Here is a 25,174-nt window from a genome sequence, read left to right as displayed (position 1 = left end):
GGCTAAGAGGAGCCTGGCCAGCTGGGGGGTTCCTTTCCTTTTCTTCTGCTGCTGAAGAATGGGGTCAAGGGGATGTGTGGAACCCCACAGAAAAGGTAAGGGATAAAGGATGTGGGCACACCTGGAGTAGGCTCAGAGCAAAGCTGGTTGTGTAGAGAACTGCCACCTGTGGTACACAATGGCATCCACAGTGGGAGTAGACAGAAAACTGGTGCCCACTGGGGGCCTCTAAGGCCCAGCCTGTCTGGCCTCCCCCTCCTACTGCCAGGGAAACATAGCCAAATTGGAGTTTTAGACCCTGGTAGCAGCAGTGTGTGGCAGGGGATGGCAGGGGATGGCAGAGTGGCCCAGGTGCACTGGGTAGGTCTGTGGGGAGAGCTATCGGAAGGAAGGAGGCCAAGTGCCAAGCTGCTGGAGAAGCAGGGCTGCCTGGCTGCTGGAGGAACCTCAACTGGGGAGACTGGAGCTGGAGGGGGAGGAAGAGGAGATGCTTTTACAGTTAAAGTGCTCTGCACTGCTGGGCCATGGTGCCATCTGGCCAGGCTTGGTGGGTGGGGTAATACGCAGGACAAGAAGAGACTCCTGGGGAGGAAGCACCCCACCTTAAACTGGGTTCTGCAGGTGGCACTGAGGAAGGGAGGGGTGTAGGTGGGGCATGGCGAGGGGCTCATCCCAACACCACTGGGACCTTCTTTCCACTCCTTCACAGGTCCCCAACATTGCCACCACCATGGATCACTCCTTCAGCGGTGCACCGCGCTTCCTGACCCGGCCCAAGGCTTTCGTCGTGTCTGTGGGCAAGGACGCCACACTGAGCTGCCAGATCGTGGGCAACCCCACGCCACACGTAAGCTGGGAGAAGGACCAGCAGCCGGTGGAGGCAGGCGCACGCTTCCGTCTGGCCCAAGACGGCGACATATACCGCCTCACTATCCTGGACCTAGCGCTTGGCGATAGCGGGCAGTATGTGTGCCGCGCACGCAACGCGATTGGCGAAGCCTTTGCGGCCGTGGGCCTGCAGGTGGACGCTGAGGCCGCGTGTGCTGAGCAGGCACCACACTTTCTGCTACGGCCTACGTCCATCCGTGTGCGCGAGGGCGCTGAGGCCACATTTAGCTGCCGCGTGAGCGGCTCGCCACGACCGGCTGTGAGCTGGTCCAAGGACGGGCGGCGCTTGGGTGCACCTGACGCCCCCCGTGTGCGCGTGGAGGAGCAAGGCGAGGCGAGCAAGCTGCGCATCCGGGCGGCGCGACCGCGGGACGGTGGCACCTACGAGGTGCGGGCAGAGAACCCGCTGGGTGCAGCCAGTGCTGCTGCCTCGCTGGTGGTAGATTCAGACACGGAAGCTGCCAGCCCACCTGGGGCCTCCACGGCAGCGCTCCTGGCTCACCTGCAGCAGCGACGTGAAGCCATGCGCGCAGAGGGCGTCCCCGCCTCACCACCCGGCGCCGGCACCCGCACCTGCACGGTGACAGAGGGCAAACACGCGCGTCTCAGCTGCTACGTGACGGGTGAGCCCAAGCCTGAGATCGTGTGGAAGAAGGATGGGCAGCTGGTTACAGAGGGACGGCGACACGTGGTGTATGAGGACGCGCAAGAGAACTTCGTGTTGAAGATTCTGTTCTGCAAGCAGTCGGACCGAGGCCTCTACACCTGCACGGCGTCCAACCTCGTGGGCCAGACCTACAGCTCCGTGTTGGTGGTGGTGCGAGGTGAGGACCATGGCGCCAGGCGGCGGTCCCAGAGAGAAGCTGCCTGCGCGCAGGCAAGGGTCCTCCCTGGTCCCTGTGCCCACCTCCTTTGGCCCTAGCCGCCGCTGCCATAGGTAGCCCAATGGCGCAAGTCGGTCGTGGAATGTAGACCAGAGTTGGAAGTCTGGGTGGCTCTCGCCTTTTACAGGTTTTGTTTCTGGTTTGCACAATGCAGGGGCTAAGATCCTCTGTCTTTGCTGATTGTAGGGACCCGCTTCCCACCACAGCAGCGCAACCCGCCAAGTCCCTGCCCCTCTCCCAACGCACTTATCCCTACCCTGCCGAGACCCCTCCAAACCTCACCATTTCCGGAACCTTAATACTTAGCCCCCTGTCTTTCACGTTTTCCTTGCCAAACCCCACTTCCCCGACATTGCCTCTTCCCCATTTCTGGTCCCCATCCCCTGGGGCCCCCTGCCACCGGCCACCCTATATCCTACACCCTTTTTACCCCTTCCCACCTCCTCCACCTTCTTCTGTCTCCGAATTCTGGTCCCCCCCCCCCTTCCCAACTCCCAGATCCCAACTCCTGCACTCTGGAGCCTCCTGTCCTCCGGTATCCTCCCGACCCCTCTCACCAGCCAGTCTCCACAGAGCCCACCGTGCCCTTCAAGAGGCGGCTGCAGGACCTGGAGGTGCGGGAGAAGGAGTCCGCCACGTTCCAGTGCGAGGTGCCGCAGCCTACCACCGAGACTGCGTGGTTCAAGGAGGAGACGCGGCTGTGGGCGAGCGCCAAGTACGGCATCGAGGCGGAGGGCACCGAGCGCAGGCTGACAGTGCGCAACGTCTCGGCTGACGACGACGCCGTGTACATCTGCGAGACCACGGAGGGCAGCCGCACCGTGGCGGAGCTCGCTGTCCAAGGCAGGCGGCGGAGGGCGGGGAGGGCAGATTGGCCTCGGAGGGTCATGGCAGGCGCGCACAAAAGGGGCGAGGATGGGGCCCGGCACGGGATAGAGCGGAGCGGGGGGGGGGGGGGACCACCTGATGGGACGGAGCCGGACTGGAGTGAAGGGGTGGGACAGTTGGGGAGGGGTGGGAGGATTGGCCTGGCGGGGGTGGGCAGGGGCAAGTCAGGGGCAGGATGGGGAAATGCGACGGCGAGCCAGTATGCTGGCCGCCGGTAGGGCTAGGGGCAAGGCTGACTAGCCTGGGCTCTTCCCATCCCAGGGAACCTGATGCGGAAACTGCCCCGGAAGACAGCGGTGCGCGAGGGGGACACCGCCATTTTTTGCGTGGAGCTGGCAGTGCCTGAGGGCCCTGTGCGCTGGCTGAGGAACCAGGAGGAGGTGGTGACTGGTGGACGAGTGGCCATCACAGCAGAAGGCACGTGCCACATGCTGACCATCTTTCAGTGCAGCTTGGAAGACATGGGCGAGGTGGTCTTTATGGCTGGAGACTCCCGCACCTCCACCCAGTTATGCGTGTCTGGTAAGGCCCTGAGTGATACTGCAATGACCTCTTCCCTAGGACCCCTGCCTCAATCCTTGGGCACATGGCCATCAGCGGCCCCTGATTCTTGATCAGGGCTGTCGCGAGGCTGGGGGGAGGTGTGGGTCACCCTCCTCCTTCCAGGTGAGGCCTCTTCCGTATCAGCCAGAGACTGCAGGTCTGGGGTAGGGTCCTGAGGCCACAGCTTCCCTGATGGCAGGTGGCCCAGTCTTTTGGAGGGCTGAGGTTCTGTGATTCTTTTTCTGGGACCCCATTAGTAACCTTGGCCCATCTCTTGCTAGCCCCCAGGAGGCCACCCCTCCACCCCCCTGTGGACCCTGTGGTGAAGGCCAGAACGGAGAGTTCTGTGACCCTTGGCTGGTATCCACCACCCCACGGGGACCGCCCTGTGACCATTGATGGCTACCTGGTGGAGAAGCGGCGGCTGGGCACCTACATCTGGAGCCGGTGCCACAAGGATGAGTGGGTGGTCACACCTGAGCTCACCGTCACAGGTGTGACTGAGGAGGGTGACTTCCAGTTCAGGGTGTCAGCTGTCAACAGCTTTGGCCAGAGTCCCTACCTGGAGTTCCCGGGGACCATCCACCTGGGTAAGTGAAGCTGCCTAGAAAGGAGTGACCCCTGGCACCGGGGGCTGCCCCGGCCAGAGCAGAGCACAGCCTCCAGCAAGGCCTTGAAGAGACTCTTTGTGAGGGTGGGGACATTGGGGCCTTCTTAGTGAGAAGGGAGGGGACCCAAGACAGGACTCAGGTCCCCTGGAGCCTGCCTGTCTCCAGTAGCCCCAGGGGATGCAGCTTCAGTGCTGCCCAACTTCAGAGGTTTGTGGGATCCTGGGGTATTGCCAGGTGGTTCTGGCTCGTTCGTTCCCTGTCTGTTGTGACTTGTGCTTATGGTTCCCTGTCTGTTGTGACTTGAGCCCAAATACCCGGCCTTTGGAGGAAGAGGAAGGGGAGGCAGGGACCTCACCTGCCCTGGTCCCCTCCTAACTTGCCTGCACCACAGCCCCCCAGCTGGCCGTGAGGACGCCCCTGAAGGCAGTGGCAGCAGTGGAGGGTGGAGAAGTCACCTTCTCTGTGGACCTCACTGTGGCCTCTGCTGGTGAATGGTTCCTGGACGGGGTGGCTCTGAAGGCCAGCCGCACGTATGTGATCCGCTGTGATCGCACCCGGCATACACTCACCATCCGAGAGGTGCCCGCCAGCCTGCATGGGGCACAGCTCAAGTTTGTGGCTGACGGCATTGAAAGCAGCATTCGGATGGAGGTCCGAGGTAGGCCTGGGTCCAGGAGCCTGTTTCCTTGAGGCGGTGTCAGCATGGGGTCCTGGGAGAGCTGCCCCTGTGGAGTTAGCCTGCAGCAGCAAGAGGAAGCAGGCCCGGGGGTGGGGCGCTGAGGCAGGCAGGCCAGGCAGGGTGTGTGTGGACAGCAGGTTCAGCTGGACCCTGCCTCTCCGCCTGCCTCCTTCCTCCACCCTCCTCTTCATCCACCCACCCCATCCTGTCCTCATTCTGACCTTGTTTTTCCTTTCCCCCGTCTCCCTCCCTTACCGCCTTCCATTGTCCTGGTCCCTTCTGTCCACCCATCCCTGGCCCCCAGCAGCTCCTGGGCTGACTGCCCACAAGCCACCAGCGGTGGCCGCTCGAGAGGTGCTGGCCCGGCTGCACGAGGAGGCTCAGCTGCTGGCCGAGCTGTCGGACCAGGCTGCAGCTGTGACGTGGCTGAAAGACGGCCGTGTGTTACCTCCTGGGCCCAAGTACGAGGAACAGGCTTCAGCTGGGCGGCGGGCACTGCTGGTGCGTGACGTGGGGCAGGACGATGCTGGCCTCTATGAGTGTGTCAGCCGCGGGAGCCGTGTTGCCTACCAATTATCTGTGCAAGGTGAGGGTCTTGGGAAGGCAAGCCAGGGCCCACGTCATTCCTGGCCCTACTGTGGTGCGGGACATGCATCCCCTGACCCCAGGCTGCAAGGGGTTCTGGGCAGCAGGGCAGCATGGGGAGGGTGGGAGGGCAGGCCCAACTCTGTAGGAGGGATAACTGTGGGTGGCCACTTGGGTGAGCAGTGAGTACCATGATTGGGACTCAGCAAGCTGGCCAGGGTGCCTCTTATCTGGGTCAGAATCAATGTTCTGTGTGGTCTGTGAGCCTGGGCCCTCCAGCCTGCAGCCTCTGTGCCAGGTGTGTGGTCAGGAGCCCTGTGGTCCCTGACCACCTCTGCTATACCCTGCAGGCCTCACGCCCTTCCTACGCAAAGACACAGTGGGCGGCTGTGTGGATGCTGAGGTGGGGGGCTCGGCGAGGTTTGAGTGTGAGACCGCGGATGCCCACATCCCCGTGTGCTGGTTTAAAGATGGCAAGGAGCTGGGTGGCTCCTGCCAGCGCTTCTCTCAGGAGGACGTGGGGACCTGGCATCGGCTGGTAGTGGCCTCGGTCAGCAGGCAGGATGAGGGCACCTACTCCTGCCGTGTGGGTGAGGACTCTGTGGACTTCCACCTACGGGTCTCTGGTAAGTGCCTTATGTATACCTGTGCCCATACCTGTGGGTGGAGAGCAGATCCTGCTGTACACAGCATAATGTGACTGACCTTCTGGACCCTTCTTTATTGAGCCAGTGGTTGGGGGCAGCTTCTTCCCTGTTTGGGAAAATAAAACAAAATGCCAAACTAATGCTTAGAAGGTTGAAGGATCCAAACATGGAAAAGAAAGTACCAGGAAGGAAATTTAGGAACAAAAGATGAACTCTATCCCAGCTTTGGGAGAGTGTTTCCTCTGCCCATTGTGCCTGCCCTGCAGGGGGCCACTCTGCAGTCCTGAAAGCCTCTTGCTTACTCTGTGCTTGTGGGCTGGGCTCTGGCTGGGAAGCTCACAGGATTTTGAAGCCCTCCTTTTCCATTTAAACCTAGGGCTGAGGGGACCCACAGATATGTGAAGTGTCTTCTGAGGTTGAGATTTAAGTCTGGTGGGTCTGGCCAAGGCCCTGACCTTCCTAGAAGCTCCCAGGGCTCAGAGATATAGACTGGGAAGTTCAAGGACAAATGCATAAGGGATTCTTAGGCCTCTGTGAGGCTGTTGGGGCAGCCCACCCCAGGAGGGCTTGCTCCAGTGTGGCCATGATGGGCTCTGGTTCCCAGCCTGGGATACCCCAGGCCGGGTGCAGCTTGTGGACCCAGGGACAGGGAGGCCCTGCAATGCCAGTCGCACACCAGCTCTAGAGGCAAGCATTGGACGCTTCACACTAGAAGTCACAACCAGCTGTCACTGCCAGGGGCTGGTTGGCTATATGCAGAGCTGAAGGCAGGTGCTGTCAGGTTTCCCTGCTGGAGCAAACTCAATCTGTGGGGAGTGTGCTACAGAGGTAGGCAGGAGTTTGGGGACAAGGAAGACGTTCTCTGGGCTTATAAGGGACATCTTGGCAATTATTGCAAGGTCTGTCCTGGGACTTTGATGTGCACACCAGGGTCTCACGGGGAGAGATGGGGCATCCCCTCCCACTTTGCTTAGGGAAATGTATCCTGAGGGATCCACATGGCAGGCCCTGTTGGCCCGGGGTCCAGAGCCTGTTAATTGGAAACCAGAGGTTTGGGTGGGGCTTACAACCAACATCACTCCCTGTGTGTCCTCAGAGCCCAAGGCTGTGTTTGCCAAGGGGCAGCTGGCACACAGTGAGGTGAAGGCTGAGGTGGGGGCGAGTGCCACTCTGAGCTGCGAGGTGGCCCAGGCCCAGACAGAGGTGACGTGGTACAAGGATGGGAAGAAGCTGAGCCAGAGCTCCCAGGTGCATGTGGAGGCCTCTGGCTGCAGGCGGCAGCTGGTGTTGCAGCAGGCGGGCAAGGAGGACGCCGGGGAGTACAGCTGCGAGGCCGGGGGCCAGAGGGTCTCCTTCCACCTGGACGTCACAGGTGAGTTGATGAAAGCACTTTGGTCACAACATGGGATGGGCGTGGAGGGATATCCTCATCATGGGCCATCCAGGGCCTGTGTGAACTCGTCCTCTCCTGCCGAGTAACTGGTCACCCTGAACCTCAGAGGCCCAGAACACCAGTTGGAGCGAAGCCATGGTGGTCACCTAGGCCTGTGGTGGCAGGTCCCCCTGGCCTAACACAGGTGCTCTCCGTTGGGCTGTGGTGGAATGGCTCGCTGCACAGGGACTTCTTCCCCCTGTGGCATGGCTGGCCGTTTCTGTGTCTGCAGCCCTGTCTCCCTCTGGTCACTGCTGCCCAGCAGCTCTCATCCTGGGTGGGGTTCTCTGTGGAGAGCCCTGGTTTCTTTCTGCCTTGGCTGGACTGACTCCAGGCTCAGGAAGAGCCACAAAGCTCATAAACTTCCACCTTCCGCAGGTCAGAATGTTACTTTGTATGGTTCTGTTGGTCAGAGAAGCTTAATGCCAGCCTAATCCCAAGGACACAGAGTAGACTGTTGGGATGGGAGAAGCATATCCCATTGTAGAGGCTGTGGACTCAGGGAGGCTAGACCCATTGGAGACGTTTTGACAGTCTATTCCAAGGACTTACATGTTAATTTTTTACCACTGTGAATTTTTTTTTTTCGGGGCAGGGGGAGGGTGGATACTTGCTGTCTTATGGTTGCAAGATGGCTTTTACAGCTCCAGCCATCACATTTAACATTAAAAGCAGAAAGAATATGGAATGAGTATGTATGAAGTTTTGTGTGTGTGTGTTTGTGTGTGTGTGTGTGCGTGCGTGATCACGTGCACACCAGTGCTGTGTAATAAATTGTCACAAACATAGTGGATTAAAATGGCATGAATTTAGTGGCACACAATTCTGTCAGTTCTGGGCATGTTGTGGCTGGGTCCTGTGCTTTGTGTCTCTGGCTGGTTCATTCTGCTGGTTCCTCTTCCAAGTTGTGGGAGGAACTTGGTTTCTTCGGTGGTGGTCTGGTCCATGGCCCTGTTTCCTTGCCAGAGGTTAGCCCAGCTGCTGTTGGAGCTGAGCTCCTGTCCCTTCCTTCCCGTCTGGCCAGGAAGAGCTCGTGGTGGTGTGAGATGTGTGTTTGGTCTCTGCAGGTTCCTGGTGTCCGCTCCTGAGGCCCTGGAGTCTCTGAGGGGCTGTGTCTTGCTCGCTGCTGAGCCCACTGCTGACTGGCAGCCCAGGGCTGGTCCCTGAAAGACCAAGGCAGGGTCAGCCTCCAGGGAAGAGAGAGGGTCTGTGGGCTGAGTGGACCCCGGGTTGCCAAGGCTTCTTGCTATCTGCCTGTTTGTCTGCCGGACAGCCTTCCCATCACTGGGTGAGAAGTGGTGTTCCTTGTGCTTCAGTGTGCATTTCCTTACTGACTAATGACACTGAGCATCTTTATTTTATTTTACGGTCCTTTTTAGTCACACACGACAGTGAGTCCATTTTGACATGAATATGAAAGGGTGGTATCCCTCTTGCTCTTCAGTCCCAGCGCCTCTCTTTCCCCTCGCACTTCTGCTCTTGATCTTTCTGCCGTTGACCTACGGTTGTTTCTAAGTCAGTTTCTTGTGGGTGACAGGAAGGTGAGACTCTCGTGTTATGTCCACACATGCACACAAGAAGGTTCGTCAGGTTCAGCCACTGTCTTGCCCCAGTTCTCCTCCCTCCCCTTCGCCCCTTGTCTACTCCACTGGGCTTCTATTCTGTTGTTTCTTAATCTCCCTCTCCTCACTTATTGTGGGTTAGCTTCCACATATCAGAGAAAAGGTCTGACTTTTGGTTTTGGGGACTGGCTTCTTTCACTTAGCATGATGTGTCTAGATCCATCCATTTACTGGCGAATATCAAGTTGTTCTTTTTTTTAAATATTTTTTAGTTGTAGATGGACACAATGCCTTTATTTATTTATCTTTATGTGATGCTGAGGATCCAACCCAGGGCCTCACAGATGCTTGGTGATCTCTCTATCACTGAGCCACAACCCCAGCCCAAGTTGTTCTTCTTTATGTCTGGGTAATACTCCATTATGTATATATGCCACATTTTCTTTCATTTGCTAATTGGCTATTTTCTTTGAAGAAAAAAATCTTCTTGAATGCTCTCTTTGCCTGTTTTTTTGTTTGTTAATTTGTTTTGAAGTGGTGCTGGGAATGGAACCCAGGGCTCTGTGCTCACTAGGCAAACTCTACCACTGAGATGCACCTTGATCTCTCTGCCTGCTTTTAAGCCAGGCTGTTGCCTTTACTGTTGTTTGTGGGGTTTTAAACCGTCTACACGGGGCCTCCCCAGGCGTGTGTCTCAGCTGGTTCCCACCTGCTTCCAGACTGCTGGGTAATGCAGAAGAGCCTCTAGGCTGGGTGGAGCTATTCCTGGTCCTGTGTGTGAAGGGTGGAAACCCGCTCCCCAGGCCCGCTGCCCAGGCGCCTGTGCCCTGGCTCCTGTGCCGCCTGTGCCCTGGCGCCTGCTGCCTGCTCAGATGGGCCATGTGGAACTTCTCGCAGTGTTTTTATAACTTCATCTTTTGTACTTTTCAAATCTATTAGTTCCTTTAAAAAGCACTTTCTTTGTGCGGATGCCCTCTGGGTGAGTCCCCCTGGGCCTTCACGTCTCTGGAGTGCTCTCGGGTGCAGCTGCTGAGTTGGGAGGGGGCCGCCCAGGCTGGGACCCTGGAGTGGTCTCCTTCAGGTCCTCCTGTGGACAGGAGCAGGACTGAGGAGGAGGGGCTCCCGGAGGTGGACTGAGGTGGGCTTCACAGCTGCCGAGGCGGGTGGGGGCCGTCCAGGGGCGATCTTGCATGGCTGCTTTCCCTGCTTCTTGGCGCATCTTGTGGGTCTGAAATGCCACGGGGTGGGGGGGAGACTCTCGAGGTCCGTAGCCCAGAGTGTGTCGGCTGCGCTTTGCTGTGAAGCCGTGTGCCCTCCCGTGTGGCTGGGCCGTGACCTGAGGCCCAGGTGCTTGGTCTTTAGGGGCCCTTGGTGCAGTCCACTCTCCCCAGGCGTGAGTGGCAGGCGTGTGGAGGTGCCTTTCAGCCGGGCCCCCTCCGGCTCTTCTGCTCCCTGTTCCCCACTGCCTCGGCCACCTAGAGTCCAGTGAACCCCCCTGGGGGCAAGGCTGCTTCCCTGGGGGACCTTGACCACGAGAGCCCTGCAAGTGGAGTTTCCAGGGCTCTGCATTCAGGCAGCAGCACAGCCACGGGTCTCCGCAGTGCCCCCACCGGCCCTGCCTGGCCCGACTGTCTCCTCCAAGCCCCTCAGAGACCGGGCAGGGGATGGCTGTCTCCAGCCTCAGCTGTCTGCCTGGAGTCACACTCCCCAGACTTCTGCAGTCCTTTGGGTAATTTTCAGAGTTCTGAAAAGGTCAATTCCAGTTGTTTTCCTCTAGTACTTTCATTGCTTTGGAGGAGGAGAGAGTTTTCAGAAGTCACTGTTTGCTGATACTGCGGAGGAGTGTTTGAATGTCCAGCCGGCCTTACGTTCCTTAGATTGTGCAATCCGGTGGCCATGCACACACTTACACACATGCATACACACACACTTCAACACACATACAGCCACATGTACACTTGCATGTGCTCCCTGACACATAGACCGACACACCCATACATGCCTGCACACACACTCACATAACACACGCGTGCCTTATCCTCACACTAGGCACATAACAGACACATGCCACACCCACACACTAGTACACAGCACATGTGAATATATGCACACATAGTATGTGCGCATTTACATAGCACATTTAAACACATATACATACTCGAACACACACGCACAGATCTACACCCTCATCCACACACTGCACAGTAACACACTCATTGATGAGGTCATGCAGGCACTTAGACACACGTGCATCCACACATTTAAAGACACACTTGTGAATAGTCATGCACGCGTGTGCGCGCACGCACACACACACACACACATACACACAGTGGTTGGGAGTTCCAGAGGGTCCGGGTTCCCCTTGAGGTCCACTGTGACTCTCCGTAAGGTGAACCTTGAACGTGAGGGAGGACGTGGGGAAGCCCTGCACTAGAGCTGTGTCTGGTTTTGGCTGTCAACCAGCAGGACGTGGCTGGTTCCAGCCTGAGACAGCATCTTGCGAGTTGGGTCTGGAGGTGTTTGTTGGAGGTGGTTGTGAAGTCACAGGAAGAGGTGACACTAGCCAGGTGCTGTACCCTGAGGGAATGCGGGGAGGTACTCAGCTGGGTCTCCATCTGGGCTCTAATGGCCAGGAAGGCAACTGCAGGGAGTGGGCCTGGGTCCAGTATGTGCAGGGGTCGCCCTCCTGCTGGCCAGAGAGGCCAGTGCTCTGAGCCAGCTGTGCCTGTGGGCATTGTGCCCTGGCTTTGAGGACAGCTTTGCTATCCTTAGGAGGGGTTTGTCCCCAGGCTCCTGAGTGTGGGAGTGGTGGGTGTGGCTGGGCACTAGGGTGTCCCTCAGGAGGGTTAGCACTGCCTCCCAGGGTGATTTTGTTTCCAGATGGGTTGTTCCTGAAGGGCGAGCCTGACCCCAGAACCTCTTTGCCTTCCTAACTTCCACACTTCCTCCATAATGTGACATAGCAAGGTGCCTCATCAGGAGTAGCCCAGTCTTGGAACTTCAACCTCCAAAGCTGTGGTAATAAGCGAAATAGAGCTCCTTTCTCCACACAGTGAAGCCTCAGGCATTTTGTTACAGAACAGAAAACACACCAACTCAGGTTTGGAACTGGAAGTACATTTGAAAGGCATGTGACCCTTCTTCCGGGGGAAACCCTGGAGCAACTGGAGAGGCCAAGAAAGGGAGTGGCCTTGTGATTCCTGGGGGGTAGGCAAGGAGGGTGACAACTTAGACTATTAACAGGGAGAAAGGCAGGAGGCTTTGCAGTGCTGCAACTTGGAAAGACCAGGTCTGAGGACAGGCAGCTATCAGGAGATGGAGAGGAACACAGGCTGCAGAGAGCTTCAGGGGTGGGGCAGAGCTGGGCTCCAGCACATGCAGAGATCAGGGGGAGAAGCTCTCCGAGGTGGACTGCAGACAGGGAGGGGTGCAGGGCAGGGTGCACCTGGGAGGGCTGTGGACAGGGGCAGGTCTGAGGAGGAGGGGCTCCCCAAGGTGGACTGCAGACAGGGTGGGGTGCAGGGCAGGGTGCACCTTGGAGTGCTGTGGACAGGGGCAGATCTGAGGAGGAGGGGCTCCCCGAGATGGACTGAAGGCTGGGCAGGGAGCACCTGGGTGGGCTGTGGATAGGGGCAGGTCGAGGTGTAGACACTCTCCCCAGTGGAGTCCAGGCTGCTCAAGGACACAGTGCAGTTTCCACCTGGCAGTGGTCAGGCCAAGAGCTGATCTCTCTGGCTGGTGCAGTATATGGAGTTTTCCTAAGGTGTGGTTCCCAGTCCTCACTGGGGACGGCCCAAACCATCCTGTCATGTCCTCATTAGGTTCCAAGTGAAAAACAAAGTGCAGTGTGGTTAGCGACCAATGCTGAGAGGGCTGCAAACAGAGAGCAGGGCTGAGGGTCCCCTGGTATCCACTGTGAGCTCGTGGTGTGCAGCTCCAATGAAGTGCGGGAACCAGGGCCCATCCCCATCTGCCTGCTGAGCCTCAAAGTTCCCCCATCCCTGTAAGTCCAAGGCCCTGCTGCGGCTCAAGGCTGCACAGAAGCCTTTGGCTGGAGGTCACAGAGCAACTGAGGCCTCCTGTGTTTCTTGGCCATGACAGAGAACTGGGCCTGTCCAGGAGCCAGCCTGGGCTGCCTGGGACCCACAGAGGCAGCTGCTGCCTGGCTGGGACCTCGTGGGCACTGGGTGGTGGGCAATGGTGGGTGGTGGGAGATGTGGGATATCAATGTAGGAAGAGGGTGATGTGAGCCGCTCTTGGGGAGCTAGGGGGTCTCACTCATGGAGGAAGATGAACAGGCAGGATTCAGAGAGCGTTGTGGGGCCAAGGAGTTCTGCCAAGGGCGAGAGGAGGGCAGCAATGCCACAGAAAATGGGCAGGCCACAGAGGCTGAAGGGAGAGCCACCTGGGTGTGGATATGTGGGCTGTGGCAGAGATCAGTGGCTGTGTGGGGACAGGTGTCTTGACCGCTCTCCTGTGGGCCTGGCTCTGAGCATGAGGGACGGAGTAGGGAGAAGAGCCAGTGGGTGGAGGCTGACTGTTGCCCCAAAAGCCCTGTCCATAACTGTGTCCTGAGTCTAAGAGGATGGTGGGGTCTCCAGCCCTTCTGTTGTGGTCCTGTCTGTCCTGGCCACCAGGTCCCCGGGGGGTGGTGGGTGAGGGATAGGAAAACAGGGCTTTCCTGCACCTTTTCTGAAGACAGGCTTGGGCATTATTTCTGTCTAGTCTTTGACACCAAAACGGTCCCTGAGGCCAGGGTGCATTTTCGTGAAGGAGGTTGTTGGCTTGTGGCTCTGGAGGTTCCAGAGGTGGTACCATGTGAGGGAAGCCTGTAAGCAGGAGGGGTCACGTCCCCAGACAGGAGCCAGAGAGGTGTGGTGGGCTCACCTCTCTGTGACACCCTCCTCCAGAGCCAAGAATCCCCCCAGGTTCCCCCAGGTCTTCCTGGGCTCTGTCCATCCCTGGGGTTCCCAGGCCAGCTCTTGGTGGGCCCTCCATCTGCCAACCCACAGGGCACATGTGACCTTGGGGATACCCTCAAATCTCAGCAGACATGACAACAGAACCATACATAAGGTGGACGTGGTTGTATTTCTTAAAAGAAAAGACTTTAAAATCCAGTCCAGGGCATTGAGAGTCTCTGCACACTTGTGTTGAGATCTCAGAGAGGCGTCCTTAAGGCAGAAGTCTCTATTAGATGACAAAGTGTGAGATGGCAGAGGTACAATCAGCCAGTCTGTGTGTCTGATCCCACCAATATGATGGACTTCTGTAGTGTGGAAACCCTCTTTTCATGAACAACAAGAGATGCTGGTGGAACTGTCACACAGGAGGCGATGTCAGCACCTGACATTGAAAGGATGGGGGTTTCCAGGTGGCGGACATGAGGAGGGGACAGTTATGTTCATTCTCTGTGGGCCTGTCGGTCCGGGAAGCTGGGTCTTCCTTACACATGTGTTCGTCAGCTTCTCCTCATTGAGAGGGAATTCCCAGCAGCAACGAGAAGCAGAGACATGATGACATTGTGTTTCAAGTTGTAAGGGTCACTGGTCAGCCGTGAGCCCCAAATCCAGCTCAACTGCATTCAAAAATGAGGTAAACGAAGAATTTTCAGAAAGCATGTTCAGAGAGCTTACCGTCCACAAGATGGCCAAAGAGTCACCAATGTGTGCATTGTATAAGGAAGAAGATCCAACTTAGGCTAATGAGTGGATCCTACAGGCACCAGAATTTGAGGACAAAAAGGTGAGCCCTCATTTATTTATACCAATTGAATTCTCCTACTCTCTGTCCCCAGAGCCCAAGGCTGTGTTTGCCAAGGGGCAGCAGGCACAAAGCAAGGTGAAGGCCAAGGCGGGGGCCAGTGCCACTCTGAGCTGTGAGGTGGCCCAGGCCCAGACAGAGGTGACGTGGTACAAGGATGGGAAGAAGCTGAGCCAGAGCTCCCAGGTGCGCGTGGAGGCCTCTGGCTGCAGGCGGCAGCTGGTGGTGCAGCAGGCGGGCAAGGCGGACGCTGGGGAGTACAGCTGCGAGGCCGGGGGCCAGAAGGTCTCCTTCCGCCTGGACGTCACAGGTGGGTGCTGCTGGGGCTGGGTGAATGGAGGGAGGGTGGTAAATCTAGGGCACCTGTGGCAGCCTAGGCTCTGTGAGGCCTATGTCCTTCCTGACCTTGGACCTAAGCATCTGTGGCCAAGCTCTGGGTGGAGTTGGGCACTGGGGTTGTTTGTGGCTGGGGAGCATGTCCTGCAGGGGCAGGGGCTCCCTCTACCTGCCTGTGCCTACTTGCTGGGCCCAGAGCTCCAGAAGCCCTTGCTTGGGTCCTTTGGAATCCTGCATGTCCATCTGTCCTTCCCCCATCTCCATCCTCTCCCCACTGTGACCTGTCCCTGAGCCTGAGAAGGGGCCACAAGGGGCTCAGAGCCTCTCTCCTGATAACCCACCTGGTGCTGTGCTCTCTCCCAATGACCTGCCTGGTGCTGGTTTTTTTTCTGATTGGCTCAGGATGATGGTTCTCTGATGATTGGTCCACACTGGCACCTGGCTGTCTGCAAATTGGTTCACACTGGCACTTGGCTTTCTGCTGATTGGTCCACAGTGGCACTTGGCTGTCTGCTGATTGGCTGGCACTGAGCTCTGTGCTAATTTGCCCCATCTGGTACTGAGCTATCTGCTGACTGGCACACACTGTTAGTGAGATCTATGCTGATTGGCTGGCACTTGACTCTCTGCTGATTGGCTTGCACAGGCTCTGAGGTCTCTGCTGATTGGCCAGCACCGGCAGTCTGGTCTCCTGCATTCCTTTGGTAGCTGTGGCCAACAAAGATGTGGGTTTCTGGTTTGGTTCGGGCAAGGCGGACGCCGGGGAGTACAGCTGTGAGGCTGGGGGCTTATGTGTCCGCCTCCCCCTGCTTTTGTGCCTCCTGCATAGTGGTAGAGCTGGGAAGCCACTGATGGGCTGGGGTCCCAGGGAGGAGAAGGGTCATGGTCTATTCCCAATGGCTGGGAGGGTGGTGGCATCAGGAGGTAGGCCTGGCTGTGGTGGCCTTGTGGGCTGTGACAGTGCAGTTACCTGCAGGATCAGGGTGGATCAGGAAGTGCTTAGGGCTCTGATGAGGACAGACTGCCCAGCTGTCCACCCACCAGCCTTGGAGTTTGCAGCTTGGGTCATGAGTAGGATAGAACTTAGGCATGGCCATGCAATGTTCTGCTCATGATGGACACTCTGCTCGGCCATCCCTGGGGTGGGCTCAGGCTATGAGACATGGCTGGGTCTGTTCTGGAGTCCCTGACCTGTGTGTCCTTTCCCTGTGTCCCCAGAGCCCAAGGCTGTATTTGCCAAGGGGCAACTGGCACACAGTGAGGTGAAGGCCCAGGCAGGGGCCAGCGCCACCCTGAGCTGTGAGGTGGCCCAGGCCCAGACAGAGGTGACGTGGTACAAGGATGGGAAGAAGCTGAGCCAGAGCTCCCAGGTGCATGTGGAGGCCTCTGACTGCAGGCGGCAGCTGGTGGTGCAGCAGGTGGGCAAGGCGGACGCTGGGGAGTACAGCTGCGAGGCAGGGGGCCAGAAGGTCTCCTTCCGCCTGGACGTCACAGGTGGGTTTCTTGAGGCTTTTCCTTGTGTTGCTTGGGATAAGTGCAGGAAGTTAGGGTGTGTGCTACTGCTGGCCCCTGTTCTCACAAGGCTTCCCTACCACTATGGCCTGCCACTGGAAATTCACCCTGAAGACCTGGAATTTGTAGACTGTTGTTTTGTCTTTTTATTGCTTGCGCTTTACAACAACTCTATGTGGAAGGATTATGATTATACCTATTTTAAGATAAGGCTCAGGTAAGCTCTATAACTGGCTAAGATTTGTCTAGTAAGGATTTGCACCATCATGGGTGTGTGTGTGCTTGAAGAACTCCGGCTTCCCTATTTATGTAGCAGGCCTGCTGTGATATAGAGTCCCCACCTTTTGCTTGTATGAAAACAAGATCTCTTTCAATGCTGAGGGATCTTTTCTCTGGGTATCAAATTATAGTTCAGCAGTTACTTTTTTTTTTTTTGAAAGAGACACTTATCATATATATTTTTTTATTTTGAAGACTTTTAATTTTTTTTATTTTGTTCTAATTAGGTATACATGACAGTAGAATGCATTTTGACACATCATATATAAATGGCGTAAAACTTCTCATTCTTTTGATTGTATGTAATCATGTATGAACAAAGGGTATTTATGTCTGATTGTTTCTACTGTCATTTCTACCTGTATACTGCCTGCTCTCCCTTCATTCCCTTCTGTCTAGTCCAAATTACCTCACCCCTCCCAACCTTATTGTGAACTAGCATCTGCATATCAGGGAAGACATTTGGCCTTTGGGTCTTTGTGATTGGCTAATTTTGCTTAGCATAAAATTTCATCCATTTACTGACAAATGACATCATTTCATTCTTCTTTAAGGTTGAGTAATATTCCATTTTGTATATATGCCATAGTTTTTTTATCCATTTATATGTTGAAGGGCACCTAGGTTGATTCCATAGTTTAGCTACTGTGAATTGAGCGTAGTAGTTACTTTTTTCCTATTTAAAGAGGCCATTCCATTGTTTTGAGGTGTGGGTCTGTTATGAGGTGGCTCCACCCTCATGAATGGATGAACACTATCTCCTGGAGGAGGGCAAGTCATGGCTTCCAATATTGTACTTTGAAATATTTTCACATCAGGTTTATTATGGTTCCTTTGAGAGTCAGGTATTTTTTTTCCTTCTATTACTTTTGACTTTTTCATTTCAATTTTGATTTTCTGCAGCATGACCTTGATGAAACTTATATGGTTTCCTTTGTATTTATCCCAGCTGGGGTTGCTGAGCATCTTGAATCTGTGGGCTTATATCTTTGATCAGCTGTGGGTGTACTTGGCCTTTGCTGTCCTGTTCCGTGTGTGTCCCCTTTCAGGACTCCTGTTTGGCTCTGTTAGACATTTGCATGTTTTTTACATGTATATCTTCTCTTTGCCTCATAATCCATTCTTCTTTCTTTGCTTTAGCCAGGATATTTTCTTTTGACCTGTTTTTCAATTTAGTAATATCATGTCCTGCTATATCTAATTGTTTGTCAGTCCCACCAAAAGTGAGTTTACTTTGAGTTATTGCATTTTATGCTTCATAATTTCCACTTCATCAATTTTTTATGGATTCTAAGGTTTGAGATTCTGTAGTGAAAGTCACCCTATAATTCCTGGGTCTTATACATGTTAAGCCCACATTCTGCCAGTGAACTCTATCTCCAGTAAGTTGCCAGATTTGATTCATTTTCTTATCTTTATTTTTTCAGTACTACTAAGCATGGTTATATGCCTGTCCAATAGCTGTAATAACTGAGATCACCTTTCCTCTAGCATGGCATTTTGTGTGTGTGTGGGGGGTGGGGGTGGGGGAGGTTTGCTAATTATTATGCCAGTTTCTGGCATGTCAAATAATTTTTAATTAACTGGCATTATATGAGAAAAGATGTTGAATATGGATGACTTTGTCTTGCTTCAGAGAGAGGATTCCTCTTTGCTCTTCTAGGAAGGTAGAGGATCACTGACCCATTTGGGCACATTCCAGAATCCTCTGACTCGAGGCTGAGTTGCAGTTTGATCAGGGTCTTTTAGCTCTGGTTTGTCCTGATCCTGGGCATAGTCCTGCATGGGTTTCTCCAAAGATTAGGGTACTGTTATGGCCCTTTCCTAGGTTACCATCAGCTGTAACCATTGTTTCTTTAGGAAAGCAAGATGCTGAAATGTTCACACTAACTGTCAGAGGCTTTCTGCTTCTCTTCTGCTGTAGTTCAGATGTGTTGTATCTCGGATGTCTGTGTGTGGGCTTGGTACCTAGTGCACTGGTGTTTTGAGGTGGTGGGTCTGTTATGAGATGGCTCCACCCTCATGAACGGATGAACACTGTCTCGTGGAGGAGGTCAGGTCATGGCTTTCAGTTTTGTGACCAGATCATTACTTACCTGCAGGTGTTGGGCAAGATGTTTGGGATGCATTGGTTCTTGTGAGAAAGGGTTGTTTTAAGAATCCTGGTACCTCAATGACACCTCACATACTCTTGCTATTGGGATGCCATGAGGCCTCCTTAGAGCTACAGCAGTGCCACACCATAGCCTTGGACCTGCAGGTCTTAGCTACATAATCTTTTCTTTTCTAACATCTGGCCTCAGCCATATATTTTAGCAATACAAAACAAACCATGACAGCTCTGTAGCCTCCTGCCCCCATGCAGCTTCAAACTCCTCAAAGTCTGGATTGGAAATGACTCAAAAGTGGGCTTCATTCTCTACTGCTGTTTTCCTTGGGGGCTTGGCTCCTCAATCTCAGATTTATTCTATTTGTGTGAGAAGTCCCTGCATCTTTGGCTCCCTTCTTTCTCAGAGCTGCACTGCAGCTGGCCCTTTGCATGGGTTTTCACTGTTCTGTCATAGAAGCAAGGACAAACAGGGGCCCAGTGTGAGCACACCTCTGAGAATACCTCCCTCAGGACTTTGCCTCCTCATACCCAGACTCCTTGGACTGCTCTGAAGCACACTGCTAGGTGCACATGTCCACCTTCCTGCTCATGCCATGTTTGTTGCTGCAGGATGATCCTTGGCACTCACCAGGGCTGAGGGTCCCCAAATATCACTCTGACCATGGTGTTCCCTGGCTCTGCATCTGCACCACCAGTCTCCTCCTCCAATTTAGGGCACTCACTGATCTCACAGAGTGTGGGACCTCCTGCTCAGTCCCCTCCTCCAGCATGACGTCCTGACTGATGTCATGGAGAGTGTGTCCTCCTGCTCGATCCCCTCCTCCAGCATCACATCCTGACTGATCTCATGGAGAGTGTGTCCTCCTGCTCGGTCCTCTCCTCCAGCATGGCGTCCTGACTGATCTCACAGAGTGTGTCCTCCTGCTCGGTCCTCTCCTCCAGCATGGCGTCCTGACTGATCTCACAGAGTGTGTCCTCCTGCTCAGTCCCCTCCTCCAGCATGGCGTCCTGACCAGTCTCACAGAGTGTGGGACCTCCTGCTCAGTCCCCTCCTCCTTGGCCTTTGGTTCTTCATGATTGGCTAATTTTGCTTAGCATATTTGTCTTTTTACTTGCATGGTGCCCTGACTTATCTCACAGAGTGTGTGTCCTCCTGCTCAGTCCCCTCCTCCAGCATGGCGCCCTGACTGATCTCACGGAGAGTGTGTCCTGGTGTCCATGGTTTATCTGCCTTTGTCTTCCCCTTCTGAAAGTGCTGTGGGAGCACAGCCTTCTGTCTGACTGGGGCAGCATCTGCTGAGGTCTGCAGTTTTCTGTCGCTGCTGAGTTCTCCACAAATGGTAGCCGTGGAGACCAGTGAGTCAGTGAACACCACATCCACCGGGTGGACTCTCTTCAGCATATTTACATGCCGAAATGGACAGGGATGGAAACTAGTGCTGTGAGGGGGCATATGATTCAGTTGGAGTGGGACGTACACAGTTCAAGACCCTCGAGGTTGTGGGAGGTTGGAGATGGGAGCTGCCCGCACTGCTGAGAGTGCCACTTGGTGCCCTGTTTGAGAGGTCTCCTAAGGCCATGCACATCCTGTGCTGCCATGGACGTCCACAGCAGCCTTCCTCATTGTATCCCCATCCTGGAAAAAGCCCCAACAAGCCCCAAGAGTAAGGGAATCCCTCGAGGCGCTGTGCAGCACAACTCTGTCCCAGCACAGAGACCATTGCCTGTGTGGCCACATGGCGGTTCTCACAGACACTGTGCTGGAGGAAGGAGACCAACCCTAGCATGCTCAGCTGTGGGCCTGCTCTGAGAAAGGCTGTCAGTGGGGTGCCGTGAGGTCCCACGGGACCACCATGTGTGCTGCTGCTACATGTGCACAACTGACTTGGTCCTTGTACAACCAGAGGCCAGGCCCTGGCAGCATGTTACAGGGGTCAGAGCAGCGGCTGCCCCCGTTCTTCTGTGTGGGTAGCCCCTGGGTAGTTAGTTGGTGTGTTCTGGTTGGGTGGAAATGGGAACACCTGAGGTTGTGGAGCCAACACCTTGATGTGGGCTCACACTGAAGTGAAAGGCACAATTGGTTTGTAGAGGACAAAGGTGTGTCAGCCTGGAGTGTGATAATGAACAGCCAGGACCTGCCAATGCAGCCACTGTCCCGAGGCAGACAGTGAACCAGGGACCGGGAGTTGATGGTCCAGCCTCTTCCCTCCAGCTTCAGATCGTGCTTGGCTCAGGACATGGCCAACACGAGAAGTTGACCTCTGAGACAGGAAATGCTCTGTGAACACAAGCCTGATGGGAGTGGACACATGATGTCTCTTCGTTGAGGACCCAGTTCACGGAGCTTGAAGCTTTAGTCCTGTCAGATGGGTTGATATCAGTACTGTGTCCCTGATCTGTGCGTCCCTCCCCTCTATCCCCAGAGCCCAAGGCTGTGTTTGCCAAGGGACAGCCAGCACGCAGTGAGGTGAAGGCCCAAGCCATCAGCTGTAGCCTAGGGTTTGAATCTGGGGTGGTGGGACCCCATTCTCTGAGGTCCAGATTTCCATTTGCCTATGTGTCTCCTGCCTTACTTTGACAAATGGAGCTTTGAACATTTAACCACTTGAAAGAATTAGACCAGTAATTCACAGTTTATAGGGTAAGTTCAAGATGGGTTGGAGAATTCAGTGCAAAAGTCAAACCATAAACATCTGAGATGATGGTGTGTACTTTGTAAGGACCTGAGGAAGGAAAGCTTTCCTGCATAGAACCCAAATGCACTCACCACAAGAGCGAGGTCAATATATTTGATCACATTAGAACTAAATGCACTGACTCATCAGAAGACTCTAGGCACTGTGGAAAGATGGGAAGACGTTGACATCATAGCAGTGGTCAGATCTCAGGCATTCATTATACAAAGAAGCTGAAAGTGAAGGGAAGAGGACACTGCTACTGGGCATGGAGTGGAAACTGTGGACTGACACCCAGGATGAGTACACACTGGTGGCTAACAGGAGTGGCCCAGGCTTCAGAGGAGCTGCCAACATGCTCAGATCAGGAGGAGCTGGGCTCTGCCAGGGCCTTGCCCAGAGCTCATGCCCTGCATGGTCCTGGGGAGACTCTTCCTGGTCATTGACAGGGGGTGTAGTGTCCCTAGGGAGGAGCCTAAGCAGGAACCTGTCAGAGAGTCCCCACCTGGAACAGCCCTATGCAACAGGGGAGGGGGCTGTGTCACACACTGTGGTCCCTTGTGTTGAGGGTGATAGGACTTCTCCAGGGCATGAGCTAGTGTGGCCTGCAGAGGGTCTGTCCTTAGTTGTCCAGCCAGATGTCTTTCTCCAGGTGGCTTCCTGCCCTGGACAGAGTCCCTGACCTGTGTCCCTCCCTTCTGTACCCAGAGCCCAAGGTGGTGTTTGCCAAAGAGCAGCTGGCACGCAGCGAGGTGAAGACCGAGGCGGGGGCTAGCGCCACTCTGAGCTGCGAGGTGGCCCAGGCCCAGACAGAGGTGACATGGTACAAGGATGGGAAGAAGCTGAGCCAGAGCTCCCAGGTGCGCGTGGAGGCCTCTGGCTGCAGGCGGCAGCTGGTGGTGCAGCAGGCGGGCAAGGCGGACGCTGGGGAGTACAGCTGCGAGGCCGGGGGCCAGAAGGTCTCCTTCCACCTGGACGTCACAGGTGGGTGCTGCTGGGGTTGGGTGAATGGAGGGAGGGTGGTAACTCTAGGGCACCTGTGGCAGCCTAGGCTCTGTGAAGCCTGTGTCTTTCCTGACCTTGGGCCTCAGCATCTGTGGCCAGCTCTGGGTGGAGTTGGGCACTGGGGTTGTTTGTGGCTGGGGAGCATGTCCTGCAGGGGCAGGGGCTCCCTCTACCTGCCTGTGCCTACTTGCTGGGCCCAGAGCTCCAGAAGCCCTTGCTTGGGCCCTTTGGAATCCTGCATGTCCATCTCTCCTTCCCCCATCTCCTCCCTCTCCCCACTGTGACCTGTCCTTGAGCCTGGGAAGGGACCACATGGGGCTTACAGCCTCTCTCTTGATGGCTTACTTGGTGCTGGGCTCTCCCCCCTGCCTGGTGCAGGGTCTCTCTTGATTGGTCCACACTGGCACTGAGCTCTCTGCTGACTAGCCCATAGGGGTGCTGAGCTCTATGCTGATTGGCTTGCATAGGCTCTGAGGTCTCTGCCGACTGGCCAGCACTGGCATTCTGGTCTCCTGCATTCCTTTGGTAGCTGGGGCCAACAAAGATGTGGGTTTCTGGTTTGGTGCTCAGGTGGACTTCCCTGCTGTGTCCGCCTCTACCAGCTTGTGTTCCCTGCATGGTGGGAGAGCTGGGAAGCCACTGATGGGCTGGGGTCCCAGGGAGGAGAAGGGTCATGGTCTATTCCCAATGGCTGGGAGGGTGTTGGCATCAGGAGGTAGGCCTGGCTGTGGTGGCCTTGTGGGCTGTGACAGTGCAGTTACCTGCAGGATCAGGGTGGATCAGGAAGTGCTTAGGGCTCTAATGAGGACAGGCTGCCCAGCTGTCCACCCACCAGCCTTGGAGTTTGCAGCTTGGGTCATGTGTAGGATAGAACTTAGGTATGGCCATGCAATGTTCTGCTCATGATGGACACTCTGCTCGGCCATCCCTGGGGTGGGCTCAGGCTGTGAGACAGGGCTGGGTCTGTTCTGGAGTCCCTGACCTGTGTGTCCTTTCCCTCTGTCCCCAGAGCCCAAGGCTGTGTTTGCCAAGGGGCAGCCGACACACAGTGAGGTGAAGGCCCAGGCGGGGGCCAGCGCTACCCTGAGCTGTGAGGTGGCCCAGGCCCAGACAGAGGTGACATGGTACAAGGATGGGAAGAAGCTAAGCCAGAGCTCCCAGGTGCGCGTGGAGGCCTCTGGCTGCAGGCGGCAGCTGGTGTTGCAGCAGGCGGGCAAGGCAGACGCTGGGGATTACAGCTGCGAGGCTGGGGGCCAGAGGGTCTCCTTCCATCTGGATGTCACAGGTGAGTCCTCTGAGTTCCAAGTTAACCTGCACGAAGGTGACAATGAGTAGGGCGTTTGACCTCGGCAGATCTTTTGCCTGTGTTTGTGGCTTTCTTTTGTCTAGTTTCCCAATGTCGCCTGTCCCCAGTGCTTGCTGGGAGCCCTAGTGGGCCAGGTGGGAGAGGGCCCAGGGCTGTGCACATGGTGTCTCATGGAGTGACCCTTGGCCATGCCTCCTAGCACCCAGCATCTTCCTGGTGCTCCTTGGTGTCTGGGACTCTGGCTCTGTCTGTGCTTGGGTTCCTGAGTTCCAAGATGTCTGTCACCTGAGTGTGTGAGCTCTTCCTCTCAGGACGAGTGTCACCTGGCTCTGGTCAGAGGGAGACTTGTATATTGTGGAACTTTAATGAGGTGGAAGTTTGGCTGTAGGTCATGCTCTAAGGTGCTACAAGAGTGAGCTGTTCATGGTCGATTTCTTGGTTTGGACCCTTCCTCCCATGGGCCTGGAGCTGTTTTATCTTGTTTCCTATGTGCAGTGACATCAAGGGACCTCATTGTTGCTTGTTTCCAGAGGGACCAGGTATTGGCACTGAGGCTGATGGTGCTTATGCCAGGTGCTGTCCACAGTTTTCATTGCCATACTAGGTCAGAGCTGCCCTGCAGAAATGTAGGAACAAGAAGGAGCGAGCAGCTTCTGCCACAGTAGCAGGCTCTGCAGTGCGTTAGCGGCCGAGCAGCTGCCCACCTTCTGTGGTTGGAGTGTGCGGGCCTTGGTGGAGAAGCCTGAGAAGCTCAGTGATCTTCCTCTCTCTAGGGTCCCAGGGTGGGTGGGCTGCAGGGCCAGCTAACCTGTAGGTAGTGCCAGCTCTGGTTCCTGTGGCTTCCAGGAGTGTGCTCTCTGATGACAGATTGACAGGCTTGGTCATTTGGCTTATTCCTAGTAAACAGTGAAAATGGACATAGAAAGTACAGAAATCTGAAGTCGTCCTATGGCTTCTAGATAAATGGAATTAGTGACCAGATCTAAGCCTGATAATTTTCTGGTAAAATATATGAGATACTAATGGAAACAATTATTCCACACGTGTGGAAATTGCCGTCACGAGTGGAGCAAGGAGACGCCTCTGTGAGTCATTTTAAGCTGAGCACGGGGCAGCAGGGCCAGAACCTGACAAGGAAAGTGGGGGTCAGTGCACAGACCAGCCACCAGACTCTGGAGGATAGACGTGGAGCACTGGCCAGCCCCTTAGCAGCAGGCAGGAGGGCAGCCTGGAAGCACCAGCTCCAGCACAGCTTTCCCAGCTAAGGTGCTGGACCAAGTCGAACATTATAAATCTAGAGATCAGTGGACGCACTTAGCCTGGTTGAGTGGAGCTTTCTTCAGCTGAAGATGGGTGCAGAACACCAGGGCACCTGTCGGGGGCGCCTGGAAGGCCACCATCACTTTCACCACCTTTGTCCAGCACCTTTGTCCAGGAGCAGGGGGAAAGAAAAGTGGACAGCATAG

At 55.5% G+C, this 25,174-nt stretch overlaps 1 protein-coding gene across 2 annotated transcripts in view; it reads left to right on the top strand.

Moving 5' to 3' along the window:
- Positions 1 to 25,174, top strand: part of Obscn (obscurin, cytoskeletal calmodulin and titin-interacting RhoGEF) — a gene marked incomplete at its 3' end in the record, with an annotated part of 105,636 nt that overhangs the window by 2,460 nt on the left and 78,002 nt on the right. For both annotated transcript variants that reach the window (XM_046448432.2, XM_058580626.1), the window contains 12 exon segments: positions 710 to 1,712; positions 2,346 to 2,615; positions 2,922 to 3,182; positions 3,485 to 3,793; positions 4,206 to 4,472; positions 4,798 to 5,079; positions 5,429 to 5,704; positions 6,822 to 7,097; positions 14,520 to 14,795; positions 16,040 to 16,315; positions 22,106 to 22,381; positions 23,412 to 23,687. In XM_046448432.2, the coding sequence (XP_046304388.1) occupies positions 731 to 1,712; positions 2,346 to 2,615; positions 2,922 to 3,182; positions 3,485 to 3,793; positions 4,206 to 4,472; positions 4,798 to 5,079; positions 5,429 to 5,704; positions 6,822 to 7,097; positions 14,520 to 14,795; positions 16,040 to 16,315; positions 22,106 to 22,381; positions 23,412 to 23,687 (4,027 nt within the window).

Source organism: Marmota monax, unplaced genomic scaffold, assembly GCF_021218885.2.
Source record: "Marmota monax isolate L192 unplaced genomic scaffold, Marmota_monax_Labrador192_F-V1.1 WCK01_AAM20220418_F8-fsc00327, whole genome shotgun sequence".
Taxonomy (NCBI): Eukaryota; Metazoa; Chordata; class Mammalia; order Rodentia; family Sciuridae; genus Marmota; species Marmota monax.
Note: the sequence above shows the minus strand (reverse complement) of the source record. Positions and strands in the feature narration are given on the sequence as shown.